General features: G+C 40.5%; 2 protein-coding genes across 2 annotated transcripts; both read right to left on the bottom strand.

Annotated features, from left to right (window-relative positions):
- Nucleotides 1-293: 293 nt before the first annotated feature.
- Nucleotides 294-6,076, bottom strand: LOC119646818 (translation initiation factor eIF-2B subunit gamma). The gene is made up of 7 exons (XM_038047432.1): nucleotides 5,920-6,076; nucleotides 5,705-5,852; nucleotides 5,284-5,644; nucleotides 1,166-1,306; nucleotides 926-1,102; nucleotides 622-848; nucleotides 294-466 (listed from the first exon to the last, which is right to left on the bottom strand). Exons 1-7 carry the CDS (start codon nucleotides 6,074-6,076, stop codon nucleotides 307-309), a joined length of 1,371 nt encoding a protein of 456 aa, XP_037903360.1. The 3' UTR covers nucleotides 294-306.
- A 5,701-nt stretch (nucleotides 6,077-11,777) lies between these two features.
- LOC119661589 (odorant receptor 30a-like) lies at nucleotides 11,778-19,058 on the bottom strand. The gene is made up of 7 exons (XM_038070993.1): nucleotides 18,765-19,058; nucleotides 18,572-18,710; nucleotides 13,953-14,223; nucleotides 13,798-13,897; nucleotides 12,739-12,840; nucleotides 11,943-12,050; nucleotides 11,778-11,879 (listed from the first exon to the last, which is right to left on the bottom strand). The coding sequence occupies exons 1-7, from the start codon at nucleotides 19,056-19,058 to the stop codon at nucleotides 11,778-11,780; spliced, it is 1,116 nt and encodes a 371-aa protein (XP_037926921.1).
- Nucleotides 19,059-21,234: the final 2,176 nt, after the last annotated feature.

Raw genomic sequence — 21,234 nt, 5'->3', positions numbered from 1 at the left:
GGACAAACTATATTCACGAAAAATTTCGTGCAACTTTTATATACCCAGATCAAGCAGTCTCAATTAATTATTCAGCATCCAAGCATTCTCATTTATATTTGCAAATGACAAAAAGTCAGTTATAAGTCACCAAGTTAACTTTTCATCCATAAAATATGATTTCAGTCCAACTTGACGTCGGATAAATTTCCTCAAAGAAACTGGTTATGATTGTTCAAATTTTGTTGCGGATTCTCGCAGAAACTTAACAAATAAAAGAGAATAAATTAAGAAATCAAACACACACATTTGTTAGTAAAACATAATTTATTCAATTTCCATGAAACCGCCGGCATTTGTTAAGTGCACCATTTCTTTTGTCGATTCTTCATCTACCACGAAACTCGGTCCAATTAGGCAGTTTTTAAGAATGGATCCTTTCTTAATTACGGCACGATTACAAACAATTGAGTTACTAATTTTGCATCTGAAATTGGAAAGCAAAATGGAAAATCTTAGAAGAAATGTGTCGAATAAAACCATCACCACGCATTTATAGTGGTGCCAAATGCCATTATTTATGAAAAATTGCAGTGATTTGCAATGATATTGAAACTATTGAAATTTGTATTGATGACTTACCCTTCTTCAATAACAGCATGCCCCATGATGACACTGTTTGTGATAATAACTTTCGGGTTAACCGTACAATGAAGTCCAAACGTCGTCAAAGTAAGAGATGTTTTCTCAGATAATTTTGCATTGTCTGCAACGGCGATGTCCTTAATTTGTCTGGACTCTACAACAGCATTAGGCGATATCAGTGGGTAATCATTATTAGGGAACAATTGTGGCCATAAACCGGATATCTGTTGATTATAGATAAATTAAAAATAGCATGCTTCCCGTTTATTTTACAACATATGTTTGTGTTCATTCAAATCACCTTCGAATTGAGCGCATAATAGGATAAAGTCGTATTCGTGCGAACACCGATGCAATCTTTTGGCGCCTTAATTGCATAACATCTTACTAGATCACCGCCATAAGGTTCTTTGTAGACAGAATCATTATACAGAGAGGCCTTAACAATTTGGGCTTCGAGTTTATTTGAAGGAGCATACTAACAAATGAAAATTGGATAATTGAAAATTTTCGATAACTTATTCATTATAAAAAGACTTACTTGAAAAATATCGTCTTCAAACTTTAAGTTCACCCCAACTTCAGATGTTGCTTCAATGTGCGATGGATGACTCATTCGGGACATCTGTTTTTTAATTATGTAAGGCAAGAATTCACCCTTGAGCGTGGAGAAATTGTCTTTCTGCAAAAAATCATTTAAAAAACATAGAAAGAGATTGCAAATAGACGGACGATAGATTGAAGTCGACAAATCAAATAGTTACTCAGATTAAAGCCAAAATAAAATGTTGACTCTGAAAGTCGGAAAACTGATTTATGTGCAAAATTTCCAATATTTTGTGATTTCCGTCAATTGAGCCCCTTGTCATAAGAGGCCACTAAAAGGGATAAAAATCTGTGGAATGGCAACCTGCAAATTTTGAAACTTTATTGTTACTGAACTGTGAACAACACCTCGAATAGAGACTGACCTCACGGCTACGTTCTTTGGCTATCGAAAACATACTATGATTGGTTTCTAGAATGTATGCACAATCCTCGACAACGGTAGCAAGCGCTTTCTCCAACTTGACAGGGAATTCCCGCGATATAAGCCGAACATTCTGGGCCTAAGCGAAGTAAGATGGTGGGACACTGGAGAGTACTCCAGGGAAGAACCCAAATACGCACCCAAAATAGATGTCCTTCTTCCGAATCTTAACGATTCAGAGATTGGGAGCGATCTCAGATACCTAGCATTTACGAATGAGTGGTGGTAGTAGCTCTGCAGAGACTGTAGGGGTTGGACAGAAAAGTTCTGGGGGAAAATGTCAAGGATTGTGGTTTTACTCCATTAGAGCGCATTGATAGCAAAGATTATTTCGTTTATGTTTAAGGAGCAGACTTGTCATATCATTACAGGAAGTGGAACTTCAAAGGAAGTGTGTATGACTCAGAATCTAAAGTGTTCCTTCAACCAATTCACAGCAGTCAGTTAGTTTTGAGAACTATGGAAGACACTATTGGCATTGCAAGTGCTAATTATTCTTGTCACTTGCATTAGTCCCGTCGCTTCCATTTATAAGAATTGTATTTAAGTTGAAGGTATGTGCACTCTTTGTGGCATTTAATTGTATGATTTTCATAACATAAAATCTACATGCAAGTCGATTATCCGCGCACAAAATCACAGCATTCCACATAATCTTCAAGTTTATGCAATTAGTGTATGCATCTTCCTATACTTTATGTTATGAAGTTCATACAATTGAATTCCGCTAAGCGGGCACATACCTCCAGTCTAAATTCAATTTGTATGAAAGGAAAACGCGGCAAGAGACGACACAGGACTCTATTCGTTCACTTTTTCCAACCTTCGTTTGCCTTTGCAGGATCTTTCGCTTCGACTTAACGTATCCACAGATAGAATGGAGGCAGGTCCCTCAATAACTGCTGTTTTTAGCGTAGAAACCCGGCAACATGATTCTGCCAGCTCGGAACGCAATTCGCTTCAGCCAGAGTAACAATGGACGCTAATATTTAATCACGTGCTTTTCGGGCTGGATGAGGAGACAATTAAGCCTGCCTCCCTCCGTGCTCGAGGACTGTTCATACAAGAGACTCAAGAGGCAACTGACAGAGTGCCTGTGAGTAAGTGAGATAGCCAAACTTACTCACTTGCTGACAGAGCTTACGCTTGGTGACCGTTCGCCAAGCCAAAGTCGGCATCGAACCTTTGTGGCTGCAGAGATTTCCAGAGAGCACACGGACTATTCTGACATATGGAGATTAGGGGTCTTTGGACATGTTGGCCACCGCCGCAGACAAAAACGATGAAGTCCACGCACGATCCTTTGTTGAAAAGGTGATTCGTGACACGTAAGCCAAGTATCTCAGGATATCAGCATTCCCATCTTATACGAAGTCTTCTTATGCCACTATAGATTGCTAGTGGATCTACTCAATAGGTTTGTAGGACCCCCTTAGGTCATCAAGTAGAATCTCAACTTGACGCCCAACACTCTTTCTATAGTTTTTGAAGACTTTTCCGACCTACGTATTCACGCACTTCTTCAAAAATACCACAACATCACTACCGAACGTAGTCTCTCTGAGCCCGTTAAACCTGATGTTCAGTTCCACATCAGCATTGCTGGTTCCCCTATCTTTCCTGTATTTGTACTCAGACTTTCAAATGAAAAACACATTTAGCACACATAAGCAAACAATGCCTAAAAAAAGTTGAAACGCTTTGTTAAATGCGATAAAAAATTAGTACTTGTTGATATTCCCCCACGACAGCCAAAGCATTGCGAAAATCTAATTCCAAACCAAAGGCCAAATCAACAGCAGCGGCAGCGAAAGCTTCCGGCAGAGCGAGTACAAAGTCGAAGACATCAACACCATCCAGCATTCCAACTACTTTACAGTTAGAACAGCAGATGACAATGAAAACGGACACGTCACAAACGACGTCTTTCGATGGTCGTTATTAGCAAAGACCTCCTCATGCCCAGCAACAGCAAATCTACGTGCACCTCGACATCTTCATCAGACTCACCCGCATCTTCAACAGCCACAAGCTCTCGATTATCAACAACAACATTTACATCTTCACTAGCCAGTTGCTTCCCGACGGAACCATCAACATTACAACGACGCAACCGTCGCCCCAGCAGATAATAAATTTATATTATTGAATAAATTGAATTATCACTCCTTTTGTAAATTGTTTTTGTGAAGTATATAAATAACGTTAGGGCGCAAGAGTCGGCACTGCCTCTTTCTGTTAGCATAAAAAAAGAAAACGCCGCAAGAGACAGCGCAGGGCCGTTTTCTTCTCGTCCACTCTTTTGCTTCTCGCGTTTTCTCTCTTGGGTTGTTCTTTTCTGCAAAATGATGTCCTCGGCAACTGTCGCGGCCATATGAGTGCCGCCGTTATGGTATAGGAGCCCGGCAGCATAGTTCCTTCAACTCGAGGCACAATTCACTTTGGCCGGCGTCACAGTGGATGCCGTTCGTTTTAATTACGCGTTAGTCGGGCTGGAAGAGGAGGCCGTTGGGCTTGTCTCCGACGTCCTCAAAGACTGCCTTTATACATCCAACTTTCGGAAGCGGAAGCTTCGGTGAAGAAAATTTTCCGCACTAAACTCAATGTAAATCGAGGCATATGTAGGCGTTCACTGTTCGCACCAAAATTCATGTCAATCGGTACAACCGTTTGTGAGAGAAATGCGACATACAATGAGCTGATTTTAACAAGGTTTTGTTATAAGAAAATTACGATTCCCAACCGAAACGATGGATGGCCTGGTCATCCCTGCCCATATCAAGTTAGCCAGAAACACCCAGGCAAGGAAACCAACAAGAGGATACGTCATCATGTTCGGCAACTCTATCATCTCGTAGATTGCTAAGCAGTAGACCGCAGTGGTGTCATCAACGGAAACCGAGTATAAAGTCGCATTGCACGCCACGAAGAAGCTGACCTGGGTAAAGCAAGCCTTTAATAAGTTCGACGCACTAACCGAGCACTGATGCAACGCAGAGGTCACCTGAATATTTAGGGTGAAGTGAGTGTTATACTGAACACTAAAAGATTGCAAAAGCCATGACGACCATCTTTTAAGGGCAATTGATGAAAATATTGAAGAGACAATTATTCATTCTTAGCGAAGAAGGTCTATTCAGGCAAAGAGAAAGTACGTACCCTTGGGAAATCCTGTAGCGAGTTGAATGAACCGACAACGATAGCGCTTACCCGTTGTTATAAATCGTCACGGGAACCTTTTCTCTCGTAGCGCTAATATAGGATTTGTTTTAGGACCCTAAACGCTAAAATTATTTTTTTCTCTTTTACGAATTTCCCCCTTGCCAAGTTCAATTCTTGTATACTCTCTCCTTCGTTTGTACCGCCTATTAACACGATTGTATCAATGTTTATCCAAAGGGAGCCGATATTTTGTCTTTAAGTCTTATGGTAAATGTTAATTTCGATTTTTCTTCTTGAGAAGTCCCTTTATACTAAATTCATCACGTAAAAAACTGCCAGGATTGCCTTTGGTGGAATTCATATTTGTTAGAGTTTGGCTTCAATTTTTTACCGATAATGACCTGGGAATATGCTGGCTTCACAAACCACCATAGATATCTTTTAATGCTAATAAAAAACAATCTTACCTTTGTCAAATAGTCAATAACCCACTTCTTCATCACATAAATGTGTGAATCAACCAAGCGGCTATGAATATTCATTTTCTCGTTTTTCCTCAGCAAATGCCCAGATATCACGAACTCTTCATCGAAATCACTAGTGGATGCTAGGAACAGGAGTCGTTCTGAGTCTGGATGAATTCCGATCAAATCCCTCTCTGGTTTGTGTTTAGTTTTCGGCCCAGGGACGGTAATGCCGGCCTCAAACCCGCTGGGAAAGAAAAGTGCCGCCACGGAAGCATTATGTGCTCTGAATTTGCTCACTACTGGGTAGAGTTTTGCATTCGTCACGACGTCGCACGAAACAATGATTACATCAGACTTTATCCTAATGAAAAATGCAATCATAGACGCTATTTCACAATTGATATCTGAAAAAATCATTTACCTATCATGGATATGCCGTAAACTATCCGCCGTGCCAAAATCCGAATCGCTGGGTACTGTTGCGTAGTCTATTTTAAGCTTGAGGGGTGTTTTCTCCAGAGTTTGCTGAATTTCCGTCTTCTGAGACTCGAGGACAACAACAATTACCTCTAATAACGATATAAAAATATTTCTTTCTAGACAATCTTTCGTTTTTAAGAGACAAATTGAATTCACCCTGGAAGTCATGTTGTTGTAGCATCTGGAGCGGATACCACAGCATTGGATACGGTCCCAAGGGCAGTAGACATTTAGGATGATCGCTTGTGAGCTCTGGTAATCTTGTTCCGCGGCCGGCCGCCAGAACTACAGCCTGAAATTCAACCGTACCCATTTTAGCGACAATGGCACTTTACACGCGACCACAGGGGGAAGAAGAAATGTTAAAAGTGACAACGTAGGCTGTCAAATTTGAAAGGAGAGATGAATGTTTTCATAATTTCAGAGAGCCGGCAGCTGAATTCAGCGAAAGTTTTTCGCCGCATTTCAGCTAATAACAAATAGCGGCGACTCACACCGGAATTGTAAATGGTCTAATATGTAAAAATCTCCAAATTAGTCAAATAATTTTAGCAATGTCGTTACTAACCGGATTATTATCAGCAGAACTTAATAAAATTTAACTAAATCAATGTGCAGCAGAAGAAATTTTATTTTAGACATAATTCAAAGTATAATGCTGCTCGGGTCGTATGTAGGAGTTACGGTTTAGTTTCTAGTGATGGTAAAATTACCATGCGCGATAGAGAAAAGTCATGTATTCATTTGGGTGTCCAGGTTTTTGGTTGAGTAGACTGTGTGGATAGGGATTGTATCAATGTTGAGGGTTCATTTTTGGTGAAAATTTAACTTTTCATGGAGCACAATGGCTTCGGATTTTGTGGGGTTTAGTAGGAAAAAAGAGAGACGAAGACGGCTACGGTTTCTTACCAGGGCAGAAGCAACTCCTTTGGTAAGAAACCGTAGTCGTCTTCGCGCCTCTTTTCATTTCTGAACTTTGGGTGTTAACCCAAAAAAAGAGGAGTCCGTGGACCATAAAGAGAGGGAGCAAGTTGCTCTCCATTTGGTCCGGTCCGACATTAAATGGATGCGGACTTAGGATCCCGGAATCCCTCCCTAAAAAGAAATTGTTTAGCGGGAGTTTCTACGATTTGAAGGGGGGAGGGGGTTGCTTATAGAATCGACCTTTTTGGTTTGCGGGCGGGAGATGAGTAGGGGTTGGATTTTGTATCCGTTAGTCGCACTGGGGAGTTATCATGTCGTTGCTGTTCAGCGATCTGTTGGGAATAAATTTCTTGCATACCAGTTCGCTTGATCCAGCACATTTTTGGACTGCTGAGTCTATTTGTTCAGGAGAAAGGACTGCGGGAAAGTGAATTTTGGACAGTTCGTCAGAAGCTCTGGAATTGATTAGATTCCAGTTCGTTGCGCTATAATTTTGGTGGAAAATTGTTGGAGTAAATTAGATTTGATCGGAGGAGTTCAAGCGGAATACAACACCATCGTTAGTCGGTTAGTCCGGGAATAGTTTGTAGAATGGTAGGAGAGATTATGCCCTGGGAGACACCTACTCGGTTATTGCTAACTAAGAACCAATCAAGTGAGTGGGAGTTTGCTCGATGGAAACTAGGGTGGTCAGTGGGAAGTGGTGTTAGCTGGAGGGAGTTAGCATTGCCATAATTTTTTAATTGAGAACACATTTAATTCAATTCAAACATTTTACTTTTGTTATTTTTCATTAATTTATTAACAACTGTAAAACTAAATTCAAAGAATTCTAAGAGGGGAGTTTTTCACTCCTGGAATTCTACCTTGTTACGCATTCAACTCAATTATTTTTTCAAACCTTTTTCAAAAATCAATTGAGTCGGGAAGTCCTACTTCATACGACAACCATTACTCCGTGTGAAGTAGTCCCGCTATTTCAAATAGGCCTCATGACAGTTTGCACCCTCTTCCAGTGCCACCGGAATCGCTCCGCCAAAGGGCCCCGCCCATAGATGAAACCTAGGGGTTTCGGAGAGAGAACCCGTGGTGAGGATACTCAGCTCCGGTCGACTGGCGGACGTGAAAAGGAATGCGACGCTCTCGCTTCCTTGCAGTGCCCTCTGCTTCTTGGAAGAAAAACTTCAGCCTGCCCACGGAGATCGTCTTGGGCTTGCCACCGACGTTCAGACTGAACGAGTGCTCCCCACGCTTGAGTACCTAATATGGTCGCTGAAGGAGCCTCCGAGGGGCATCAGTCCTCACCGGAACGGAGGTACAAACTTCGAGTTCCTCAGGGCTGTGGATCGCCGGCTGCGACTCGCCCCGTACACCACCTCCGCAAGGCCAAGCAGAACGAAAGGCAAGACCTGCACCAGGATAGCTCGTCGTGCGCCCTAATGGTTGCTTCCAGCGTCCGGTGCCAACATTCTAGCATCTCATTGAACTGCGGATGGTATGCAGTTGTCCGCTGACGTTTGAATCCCAAGAGCTTCCCAAGCTCCGAGTAGATAGTAGATACAAGTTGAACTCCGCGGTCTGTAATGATGGCGTCGGGAACACCAAAGTGCGGAACCCGCTCCGTGTGGATCTTGCAGTGGGCTTATAATGTCAAGTTGTGTAGTGTGAATGCGCCGAAAGCGCCTTGCCGACCTAGAGAATACATATACTTCCTTTCTAGCATGTCTAGTGAGTTACACCTTTGGCATGCGATGAAGAAGAAAAATATGAGCCGAAGATAGAGAATTCTTTGAACTTGAATTTGAAGTCCGATTGCAGGCTCCGAAGAACTGCGTCATCGTTCTGCGCCACAGCGATTGCCGAAAAATCGGCCGAGGGTAAGATGTTCATCTCGGAGATCTTGAATAAACCGTCAGCGACTAAGTTGTCTTTACCGTAAACATGTTAAATGTCCGATGTGAACTAGCTGATGTAGTGCCGAAGTTGGCGAGAGGACATTTTGCCGTAAGGCAAAAGTCAGAGGCTTGTGATCCGTGAACAAGGTAAGCATAAAAATAAGAAGAGTCCAGAAGTTGTGTAAATTGCTGTCTTTGAAAGATATTCGGGAGCTATAGGGATTTGATGGTACGCTTTGGCGAGATCCAAGGTTGAGAAAACATGTCAGTTTGCCGCATAATCCGCAAATTTTGGATGAATGAAATGGGGTACCGGTCTGGAATTCAGGCAGGATTCAGGCGTCTATAATCTCCACAAGGCCACCATTCGCCATTGAACTTGGGGACCAAATGGAGTGGACATTACCAACTGCTTTTGAAAGGTCTGCATATACCCTGTTTAAGCAGTTGTTCAAACTCTTTCCGCACAGCGGCGAGCTCCTGGGTTGGTAGAGGACGCACCTTCGAGAAGATTGGGAAACCAGTATTGTTGATGTGATGCTGGACATCATGCTTAACTGGCGGAGAGACTACATTCGGTAGTAATGTTGCGATATTTTTAGAGGAGTGTGTGTATGCATGGATCGGAAACATCCTCAAAAATGATAGAAAAAGTGTTGTTGTTCGAGCAGGTTAAAATTTTCCTTCACGATTGAAGAGAAGTTGTGGGGTCTATCAAGGACCTATGCTGCATATCTATCAGCAACTTATAGCAACACAGGAAGTCTGCGCCTAACATGCGAACACTGATGTTAGCCAAAATCCAGCGCAACGAAAAGGTCCTACGCAAGCAAAGACTCACGTTTCCTTGCCTGTAACCGTATGTTGAGATAGGCGTGGAATTTGCGGCCGCTAATTTTAACTGTTGGGGAAATAATTTATTGGGTCTGGAGACAGGAAGGACCGAGACTACCGCGATAGCGTCTACCAGATAACTGCGCCCACTAAGGAGGTCGCATACTGTAAGGCGACATGTTGCTGTACTTCAGGTAGGCGTCGCGTACCCCCGAACGAACTCATTTTTTTAGAGTCACGACAAAAGTACTTGGGGTGGTACATTTCTCTTGCTCCGCAAACCTACGGTGGTACCAACACACGCGGAGTTCGATGTGGACTGCAGCTAAACGAACGCCCTTCTCTCGAGGCGGCCGTTGAACGAACTCGAGACCGCTCTCTCGAACACAAAGCGTCCACCGCCGCCGTCAATGTGGCCCCATTGTTCATAAGCGGGGCCAATTGTCTCCGAAATTCCGTCACGTTGGCGGATTCGCGAGACACCTCCGCGACCATGGGGCGCGTATGCACTTCGTGTATCTACCGCAGTTGCGGCCAACACCTCAAGAAAACCGCCGTCGGCACACACTAGGATGGCCTGCGTGCCTTCCGGCAGTTACTGAACCCACAAGGACTTTAGGAGCTCCGCACCGACCTTGATCCCACTTAGTTGCTTCATTAAAGCTGTCAGCGAGTGATTCAGCTTGGCTGTCTCATTTACCGACAAGCGTCTGATGAGCTGGTCCTTCTGCCGGGCGCAGGAGCATCTGCTCAGCACTTCGGCGACGAGTGCGACGGATTCCTCGCCGAGGTCGACTAACGCATGGTTGAATTTAGTGGTGTCCGTCGTGACGCTCGTCAGCGCAAATTGCGCCTCCAATTGGAGAAACCACTCCTCCGGGTTTCGCTTCCAAAATGGTGGCACCCTAAACGAAAAGGCGGTTAGGCTTAGTATCATCAAGAAGTCTAAGTTCTGGTAATTTGAAGGAAGGCAAGAAACTTTGTTAGGCTAGAGATATCTGACGGTTTCAATTTCTGGTTGGTATCAACGTAAGCACGCCGAACTATGAGGGATTTTCTATCAAGAATCTAGAGCATACTTTCAACAAGGAATAAAGATGGGAAATTAACAGCAAAACCAATGAACAGATTGCATTCCCCATTACATAAAAACTCATTTGCAAATCAACACTCTTTTTAAAAACAAAAGAGAGGAAAACAAAGTCCTGTTTAAATCGGTTCTCTACTCCACGTCCCTGTGTTGCCAATCTTTTACCAATGTACTATTTGTTGCATAGAATACTAGAGTCTGAGTAGCTTCATGTAGTATTCAGTGCAAACGCAAATTGAGAACAGAATGGTGAGTGCACAGACCTCCAGATTTAAAAAACAACTAGTCAGAATAAATCGAACGGGAACAGGAGTTACAAAGCTATTTATCAAGTTAATCGATTAATTCCTCCGTGAGAAAAGCTATTAAAAGGATAAGGAAGCCTGTGCAATGTGAATCGCCACAAACATTGTCAGATGGCCACTGGAAAAAAACTGATTCCAAAAAAGGGTCTTCATTTGCGAAACATCTAGAAAATACCTCCCACAATTACTCCAGATGGAAATAAGATCTATACTATATAACATTTCAAGCCATTAAAGGCACTCATGAAAGAGCAAGTGGAATCAAACAAGCTCCGCAATCTCTCAAAAGTGATCGAAAACTACTGATTTTCGGGCACCAGTTGGTAGAATCGAATATTGTCCAACGGTCTCTTAAGGTATAGTTTAAGCACTCAGAAAAGTGTGGTACAACGATATGATTTTCAAAAAAGGTCCTTCTATTATACATAGTATAGTTTGAAGGCATTTTGAAATCCACAAATCTGCTTAGGGGGAATTGTAAGTATTTTACAAAATGGAGAATCCGTGCGAACGAAACCAAATGTTGTCTTCTATGCACCTGGATAGACGACTAACTTGGCGGACCCTGGTACAAATACCTACTGTACAAAGCTACCATAACACTAATCTGGACTTACGAAATTTTTACGAGGTGGCTAATTTTTCGTTATTATGCAGTAATATTATATTCGATACAAAGCCTTTACCTTAACCGCTGTATTGTGACAGTGAAAGGACCTGACGACTGAAGTGTTTTGCCCTTCTTTGACTATTTTAAAAACGAAACAATAGTTTGTATTATAACTTATTTTTTCTACATGTAATGAATTTAGATACGAAAAAAATATATCAAATCATTTTAAGATTTATTTCCTTCAAAATCACATCTACAACAGCAGAAAATTACGGTCTTACAACAAAAACTATCATTCTTAAAGAAAGATTTCGAACATTTTAAGCACTATTTTATCACCTCAGAGCGTTCAATCAAACATACATTCTTCGAAGAATTGTAAAGAATGAATATGCAGCGTTTAATACAGATTGAAATGTTTGCATTGTCATTGGATAAACATTTCCCACCTTGAGCTTGCAATATAAAAAAAAGTTCCGTTTCTTTTGTTAAAGGTCAAAACTGCAAAAGATACTTACCATTAGCGGCTTTTGAGTTCTTAAAATGATTAATACCAAAGCCTTTCTAGCCGGTACCTTGAAGTCCAACCATGATGAATCATATGCCGCAACCGCCATTCGAAGGCTCTGTAAGTGAAGAAATCAATTAATTCGATAATATGCACGTCCTGGCAACAACAAAATATTTTTTCCATAGTGCATAAAATATCGAAACCAATTCAGTTTAGTTTATTATGAAATTGATAGACAAGGGGTAGCTTTCTCAAAACTACAATTTTTAGTTTTAAATGTAAATATATATTTCGGTATATTTCGTCTTGAAACCGTTCAACATCCACAACGGTCTAAGCCAAAAAGATAAACTATCTGGATCCTTTTTAACCTCCCAATACTTAAATATTATATGGTGCTTTTCGTGAGTATGGAATCATTTCCGATTTGCGTGGTTTAACCTCTCACTGTAATTTAAGCTAAGAGGAATTTTGTGTTCTTGAAGAAGCGCCTTCTAGAATCCTTATCAATATGATTACATAAAATTTTATCAACAAATAAATAAATCAAAATAATAACCTATACGCTTTTCAGAGCGGTATATAAGCTCAAAATACTGATACAGTGTCAACAGGGTTTTATATAATTAGGGTTTGATAGAGACTGCCAGTAGGGTCCATTGGCTATATATTTTAATGGTAGACGACTAGAGATTTTTAAGGGAATAACTTTACGTGTTTTAATACTGGAACAATTTATAGATTCAATTCTAGACATATATTAAAAGTATATTTTATATTTGTTCATATACTATTGAACTTACTTGAACTGATAATTCGTCGGCATACCAGTATAAAGTAAAAAGTTGCATTATTATCATCAAAATATATGTGGACACTATGAACATTTCCTCAAATGTTTTCACCTGGAACATAATAATTGTCAGGGTGTGAATATAATATATATGTAGGTAGATGCATATAAAGCGAACGTACAAGGTTTTAATAAAGTATTTTTGTTATAGAAATTATACTACATAGGATGGTGGGAAATTTAACCTATCCCTTGGAAGGGATTATTCTAGATAACATTTGTTACGAATTAGGTCAAAAGCAATGAGATTTAATGGATTTACGATTTTCTTTTCTTTTTTTTTTAATTTTTGAACTTTCACCCAAAAACAAATAACTTTCAAAAAAACTCCTCCACAGCTTTTCGAAATTACTGACCATTCTTTTTGGACTAACACCTTTTTTTATAAAAAAAAGAGACGACTTGCTGTTTCGTCGAGGGTAGATGCCATTTATCAGACGCTACCTCACCTGTGTCCTATGTGACAGAAATGATTTCTAGGTGTCACTCGCTCCCTTATATACATAATATATTCACAAACACGACATTGTTAGAAATCATATTAAAGACGAAAAGCCACCTTGTAAACTCAGACCTAACCCCGGCCAAATAGAACTAATTTTTGTTTTAGGAGTGAGGTGGCCTCGAGTCCGTCATTCGTTTAATTGCGGGCGGGACTAATTGGAGAAAAACTTTCTCCCTAGGAACCTAGGTCACGCTGCTCCCAGGGCAGAGGTGAGGCAGCGTCTGATGAGTTGCCTCTGCTCTGGAGGTAATCGCCAGTCTGATATTTAAACATTTGGTGCATGCACCAAAAATAAACAGACCGCATAAAGATGGTGATACTGCTGTGTTTATTCACTAAAAACCTCTCAAAACCTTTTCGTGTATCCAATAAGTGAAGACAGTGAGATAGCCGTGAGTAAGCGGGTTGATTGATCAATACATGAGAATAAAACAGTAACTAAGAATTGCAAAGAAAAGAGAATTCTGGTGTATAGCAATAAATAAACCTATAAATTATACTTACAATATTCAACAGGAATAATAAAGCACAGATTGTAGCACCAAATGTAAGAAATTCGAGTAAAGCGATATATGTAACCAAATCATTCAATTTAGTGGTGTATCTAAAAGTAGTCCGATGAATTTTTACGAAGATTCTATATAAAAAATATGATTTACCTCATCAACCTCCAATGGTATTGTATACACCAAACGATTTTCATCATTACGATCTTATCGGTATCACCACGCTCCCTTAGTCTCCTTAGTCGGTGTTGTAAATAATGGGAGGCTACCGTCCCAAACATCATATAACCGACAACAATGCTTGTGAAGGGTATATACATGCAACATCCCATAGGAGTAATGATTACTTGCCATGTATAGATGATACCGTAGGCCGGCTCAGCATACTTATCAACTCCCGGAATGGTGATGCCAAATGGTAAAGCTGAATTGGTAATAAAACCAGGTTTAGTTCTGTGTTAAGTGGTCATGCTTCTCAATGAAAATTTAAAATTAAATAGCGTAGACACATAAATTAAATTAATTGAAGTAGTAGTATATTATATATATACCTCATCATTACCACACTTAATGAGTACAAAATTTCTGATAACACTCGAATCTCCCTGCCCTAGGTTCATGCCTTGAAATGTGCAAAAGAAAAATTGCTTTCATGTTTTCTATTTTTAAGTAAATCAAAGTCCGCACAGAATCAATCTAGCTCCCTTAATATTTTCTATTTCTAAACCGCGCTACGAAACTTATCGACTCAAGGTCTTTTGACGCAACCGGAGAACGCAGAAAAGGTTAAGTAATACCTTACTCCTTAACCTTCGAAACCCATGGTCCCACAAAACCAGCAGAGAGTAAATAACAATACAAACCTAGGCAACAGCAGTAAACCCCATTCCCATAAATTGCGAATCACTAAGCTTTATAGCGCGATCGATAAGTCCAAGCTATGTAGGATATGTGAAGTTGGTAGTCATATAAGCAAGGATTACGCAACCCTCCAAAGTTTTATCTTATGAGAGAAGGGGACGAGGATCGCTGCTACTGGGATGGTACCTTGGTGAGAAACTAAATAGTTGGCGCAGCGTTACAGGTGCGCGAAGAAAAGGCCTTTCAAGAAATCATGAAGCACTATGAAGCCGGAATCGTAAAGGTGGGAGTGAGGCACTTGCTGTGCTCCTTCCAGCGCAACGTTCGCAGAAAAGGATGCGATGTAAATCTAGGCCTTAAAACCTGTTAATACACTTAATTTCATTATGATATGTTAGGAATTAATGTATTTACCTCGGTCGCCGAACAATTTCATGGTATGCGGCTCGCTTGATATACTTACGATGTTAGGGGTGCTATTCGCGTATGTTAGGAAAAAAAAAAAACTTCATCGAGTAGGATTTATCATGACGGAATGAGGAGAAGGTCCGTATGGATAACCAGCGAGAGTCAGTCGGCTAATTTCGTGGCCGGGTCGGGCTCCCGTAATGAACAGCAACGCGTCGCACCCATTAATCATGGGGCGGATCGATGCCTAGGCGCCACGATGATCAGAAGTAAGTCTCCAGCAGTTTTATTATCTGTTGCTACTACGAAATAGCAACCGCGGGAGCAAATACAACATCTTACTGCCACTTGTTGCGTCAGAGATTCGTTAAAAGTTTCCTGCAATATGCGCACGTGACTGTATAGCGAGTTGCAGCCCACTGCCACTTAATTACCCGCAGCGGCACAATCCCGCTATCAGAAAGCGTGTTCCACTTAAGGCAACAACTTCAATATTCTCCAAATCACTCTTCTTCATCTTCCGGCTAAAGTTTTCGCTGAGGTTCGGGACGAATTCCAAGCAGCGTGCATAGAATTTTCGGAAATGGATCCCTTGCATAGACCAGGTATTCCAGGCTCTATGCATCTCTGTTTCGTTTCAGTTGTGTGCTGGATATGTCATTTCTGCAACTATAGTCACTTGTGTAATGTAGTGCAGTTGCGGCGGTCAGATTACAGGGTCACAAGATCCGCTTTTGCGTTATTGATTTGAGTGACCGAAGAGATCCACTATGGACACCATGGGCGACAGAAGATTCCTAGACTGATTCAAATCAGCACTAGCAGCGCTAACAGACGGGTAAAAGTGTAGAGAGCTTACCGGAACTATGCCATCCCCAGTGAGACATCCATGGTGGAAATTTTGGACACACTAAAGCAGAAAATTTCTGTCGTATGCAGTCGGTTGAAACGGTATGGCGAAAGTCACTCCAGACGTGTTCGGAATGCAACGCACATGAGGAACCAGTGGAGTTTTTTCCAAGCAAAACAACATTGGGGTGGAATTTGAGGATTACCAGCACAGTATGCTGGACATATTGAGTGGGAGTGGATTACCGCCAAAAGCACAAGCCATGCTACTATGCCGTGCATGAATTTTGTGGAAGTTACCGAAGAGGAGGTTTGACGAATCATAAATAGCCCTGGCCTGGATCAGGCGCAGAACTTCTGGTATAAAAAGTTCACCAGTATACATGGTCGGTTGGCACATAGCAGATCATTAGTCAGCTTGAGGAATTACCACTTTTCCTGACGGCAGGGACAAATTACACGGTACAGGACCCCGAGCGATTACTTACTTACCAACCGCTTGATACTTGTTGCTGTACTAGATAAAATCCTCGGAAAATAGCTCGGAAAATAAATTCAAGAAGTCGTAAAATTCCAAAAGAAGTTCAATCACTCATTTCCTAGAGCTTGAGGGTCAGTTCATAGCACCATGAATGCATCATGTAGAATCTACAAAATAATATTGGTAATACTATATATAAAATGATGGCGCAATGATTGTCAGACTCCTAATCTCGCTGCTCTGGCTTTGAAACCCATTTGCCATGGGTGTCTCTGTTCGTCTTGTATATGTCTCGCTGTGAGCTTATCATTGTCACAGCTTTAAATGTGATGATAGTGAAACTGAAGCACAGTCTGATTGTACTGAAGCCCTATAATCCACTAAGGAGAAACTTATAGAAACTATAAGCCCCTTTTTGGGGGCTTTAAATATTCCTGTTCTTTCAAAATTAGTAATAAAATGAAAATGATATACTGTTAATTCAAGGTATCGCCTAGAGCCATACAGACGCGTTCTCATTTCGCTTTTCATTACTTTAAGGCACTAAAATATTCTTTTAATTTGTTGGAATCCTCAACATGGACTTATTACAGGACATATTATCCTCATCTTTTTTAAAGGTGATGTAGCTGTTATGGTAGGTTGTGCTGGATTATCCAACTTAATCATCAGTTTTAATTTTTGAACCAAACTCAAACCTTTGTGTAGACACGTACTCTTTCAGGGACAAGACAACGAAACCTCCAAAAACTCTCCATCAAAGCACAAAGCCTCAACTGTACTTTGCACGAACCGACCTCTATGCACGCAACAAAAATCACCGCAGCATCAGCTGTTCCCAGCAATAATCTCACACATAACTTTTCACATTAATTCGAAACAAACGCTAAAAATGCATTTGCTAATATACAGCATTGCATATACATCGCCTAGCCAAGCAATGTATGATAAAAACAAGAGTAAGAGGTATTTGTGATTAAGAAAAGAATAATAGCAAGTCGGGAAACTGGAAGCTAGACGCTTCAGGTTTAGTGTTTCCCTACGTGAGGAATGATAGTTAATGATAGTTAAATATTCAACTGCGCCCAATCTTTTAAAGATCCATTTACACAAAGAATTGGTCTGGAAAGCATTGTATTGACAATAGTCAACCTCACAGGCTTTACACTAGGAGTTCAATATTATTTGCAAATATGAAGAAGTTAACCTACAAGAATGCACGTATACACGGTGCTGTCCTCTATATTGTTTTCCAGGCGACTTCAAAAAGTAAAAGTAATATACTATTAGCAAGTTAATTTGAGCAGATATCGGAATGGAACATATTTTGGAACCTAGATTTCATATAAGCGCACCCTGATTTTTTACAGATTTTTAGGTTGCATAGTTTCCGAAAATGAGTCCAGTCTCACTTTAAGTAAGCGCATTTTGGTTTCTTACTCGCACATCTATGTCAAAACTAATATCAGTTTCGGAAAGTACTCATCGGGACCTTTCATTTGATAACCCACATGACTATATACAGTAAAAAAAATTTACATCCCCCCTTTGCATGTATGGGGAACCCCCCTTTAAACTCTACATAAACTTATGTTACTCATTGTATGCGTGGGATTTCACGGTTCCCATCTTTCCACCAAATTTCGTTCGGATCTGCGTGTGACAAACAGACATTGAATCGATTTCAATAAGGTTTCGTTTTAAACAAAACCTTAAAAATGATAATTTATAAATTTATGTGAAAAATACGCTAATGTGTAATACGATATTCAAATGGGAAATTGAAATTTAAAAGGAGGAAAATGGAGGGGCTAAAAGATACCAAATAATATGGAAAGGGAAATGTTATAAGCAAATGAATCCTCTCGTCAGCTTGCCGTAGGTGGAGGAAACGATAGACATGCTGCGAAGCCGCAGATACTACAACCTAAAGAAACGAGCTTTGGTTTGGCGCGTTATTTCAGCTTTAATTATGATTGAAATAATAAAGTCTCATTATATGAAATACCCTTTATTGTCGCGACATGGACGAATCGTCCATGAAAAGCTCAAAACAATGACTGTCTTGAATAATCCATAGTAATGTGTAAAATAATATGCAAATTATGAATATTGAATACAAAATTTTCAAAGAAAAAATCGTTTGTATTGCACCTGAAATAGAATAAATTACCTCGCTCATTTGAAAACAGAGGGTATAGCACAAAACCAGTGCTCACCAAAACTCCAAGAAATAAATTGAATATGGAAAGTCGTCTGGCTGTTTTCGTCATTTCATCTAATAAACTTACAATTGGTTTCTCGCCATCCTTCTGTGAAAGGTCATGGGACGGTTTAAAGATTAAAATCTTGCTGAGAGGATTTACCTTAATTTCATAATACATATACTCTAAATTCTCCATGAAAATTTCAAATTTTCGTCGGTTTGCAATCAAAAATAAGGCCCGAATGACCGTATTAAACCATAACACCAAAAAGTAAACATTCCTGATTATGGAGTCAATCGGCTCATTGGAAAAATACATATCTAAAAACTGTGTAATATTTAAAAATATTGATGGTATTAAACTTATATAACGGCGCCAGTTATGCACTAAAATAAAAGACCAGAACTTGAGAATTTTCACATTAATGGATATTATCGGCAAGTCCTCAATCATTGTGGTTTTGTTTTAAGGCTTGTGAGCAAACTATTTCCACGTAAAAATACCTTCCAACTTTTATACACCTACAACACGGACCAAATAAGTCATAATCAGATATTCACCATCCATTCATGCTCATTTATCTTTACAAATCAATTAGAAGTCACGGAGTTGATTTTTCATGAATAATATATGATTTCAGCCTGACTTGATGTCGGTTACGTTTGCTTAAGGAAACTTATTGATGTAGGCATTCAAATGTTATCCTGATTTACAATTAGAAACGTAAATAAATGAAAAAGGATAAAATTAAATAGTCAAACATGCCTTTCTATTGGTAAAATAACGTTTTTTCCGTCGGCTTTTATTAAGTGCACAATTCCTGCTATCGATTCTTTAGTTACCGCTCGGAGTTGTTCATACTTAGTGACTACTGTTGAGTAGTATTGCATTTATATTTATTTATTTAATACAAATCAACATATTCTCTAAAGTATTCTTTCAAGTACAAGTTCAATATACAATTCGTATACAAGTTATACGAACCAATCCAAACTATAATTTATTCCCCATGGGCTTGCAATTCGGCTGCTTCGAAACCCAAGTTATTAGTTCGTATCCCGTAGTTTACAAATTCTTGGTTTGCGACAGTGTAGGGCATATTTCGAGCTATTCGTAAATACGAATACGAGTAAATTCGTACGATGATTTTCTATGAATGCGAATATATTCGTATTCGAAAAAGTGAATATTTTGGTGTTTACATACATTTACCCAACAGAATCCGTATTCGTACCCGTAAATACGAATACGTTTGTATTCATTTTCAGACGTGAGAATACAGCTGTGTTCGTATTCATTTGTCTATTTACTTTTTCGAATACGAATATATGCGTAGGTCGTCAATTTCTGCCGTGCACGAGTATATAGAATGCTGGTCACGGCTGGGGTCCTTCCTGGACATGAAAGCCTCGCACACTGTCGTTATCAGGTTCATCACTGAGGTTGTGACAGTGTCAGCTGCAATGCTCGCACCCCCTAAAGCGCCCTCCAGCGCGACTCTGCCCGTTCCAAGAACTTCAACGAACTTCATGAAGTTCACCCTTGCGATATTTAACACGCAGGGGGAGCAGTGAATTGTTGCACGCCGGTAAGTAGCGTCAACCACCTTGTACGCGATGTACTGGTAATCACATGCCGAGAAGTCTTCTAGGACTCTCCATTCATCCACCGATGGTGCCAGAGATTCCCATGCAAAAGTGATGTCAGGGATGCTTCCTTCGCAACTCCGGCGCCGAAACTTTGGCGTATTGTTTCCAGGATTCGTTTCCCTCTGAAATCTAGCTGAGGCATGCCTCATTCAACGGTCCTAGCATTAAAATCATTGCCTGCCAGTATTCTCTCCTTCGTGCCCGAAACGGGGTCCTCCAGACCAGCAAGCTGGCGCCAAAAGTCTAGCATCGTCTCATTCGGCATCAAGTAAACGCTAAAAACGTTATCCTTAAGTTCCGAATCCAAACAAACCCATTCCCTCGGCTTTAGGCAAGAACACGAAGTCGAACGTCATTCCGAACCCAGATGGCAGCGGTACGCGTTAAGTCGAGAGGCCATGAAGGCGGGTCCCCATTCCGGTATTGCCCGCTGATCAGCCTTTACCTCCGCAGGTGATGAGCGGTTGTAGTCCAATGCATGTTAATTTGCAAAGTGTGGATCATGCTATTCGTGCCCTAGTCCATTCTAGTTACGCATTGCTATAAGCCTACAATAACGGGACAAACCTAAAGACGTAACCAGCGCCGATTGGGTATATATTGAAGAATGCATATCAACAATCAAAGAGTATTGTAGTCCTAGAGTGAAAACATGAATTGGCACATATATGGAGTTGTCTGCTCCTAAAATCACCCAATCTATGTCAATTATGTAGTTCCCACATTGCTGAGTATCATCTATAAGATATCTTGCAAGGCCGGGTAGCCCCTTATGCCAAAATATCACCGACGATGCGTTTATGTGCATAGAGGAATTGTACGAAATGCTATTAAATGTTAAAGGATCGTTGTTACAATAAAATCATAGTTTTTTTCTTTTTGTGAAGTGTTCCATTCTTCTTGTCCGAGAGAAAAAATTCATGTTTCCTGCTGATCAGGATACTTTTGGTGGATGAGATTATGCTCCTACGATTCTAGCT

The sequence above is a fragment of the Hermetia illucens genome, chromosome 1 (genome assembly GCF_905115235.1).
Source record: "Hermetia illucens chromosome 1, iHerIll2.2.curated.20191125, whole genome shotgun sequence".
Lineage (NCBI taxonomy): Eukaryota > Metazoa > Arthropoda > Insecta > Diptera > Stratiomyidae > Hermetia > Hermetia illucens.
The sequence above is the reverse complement of the archived record's forward strand: the minus strand, read 5'-3'. Positions and strand labels throughout refer to the sequence as shown.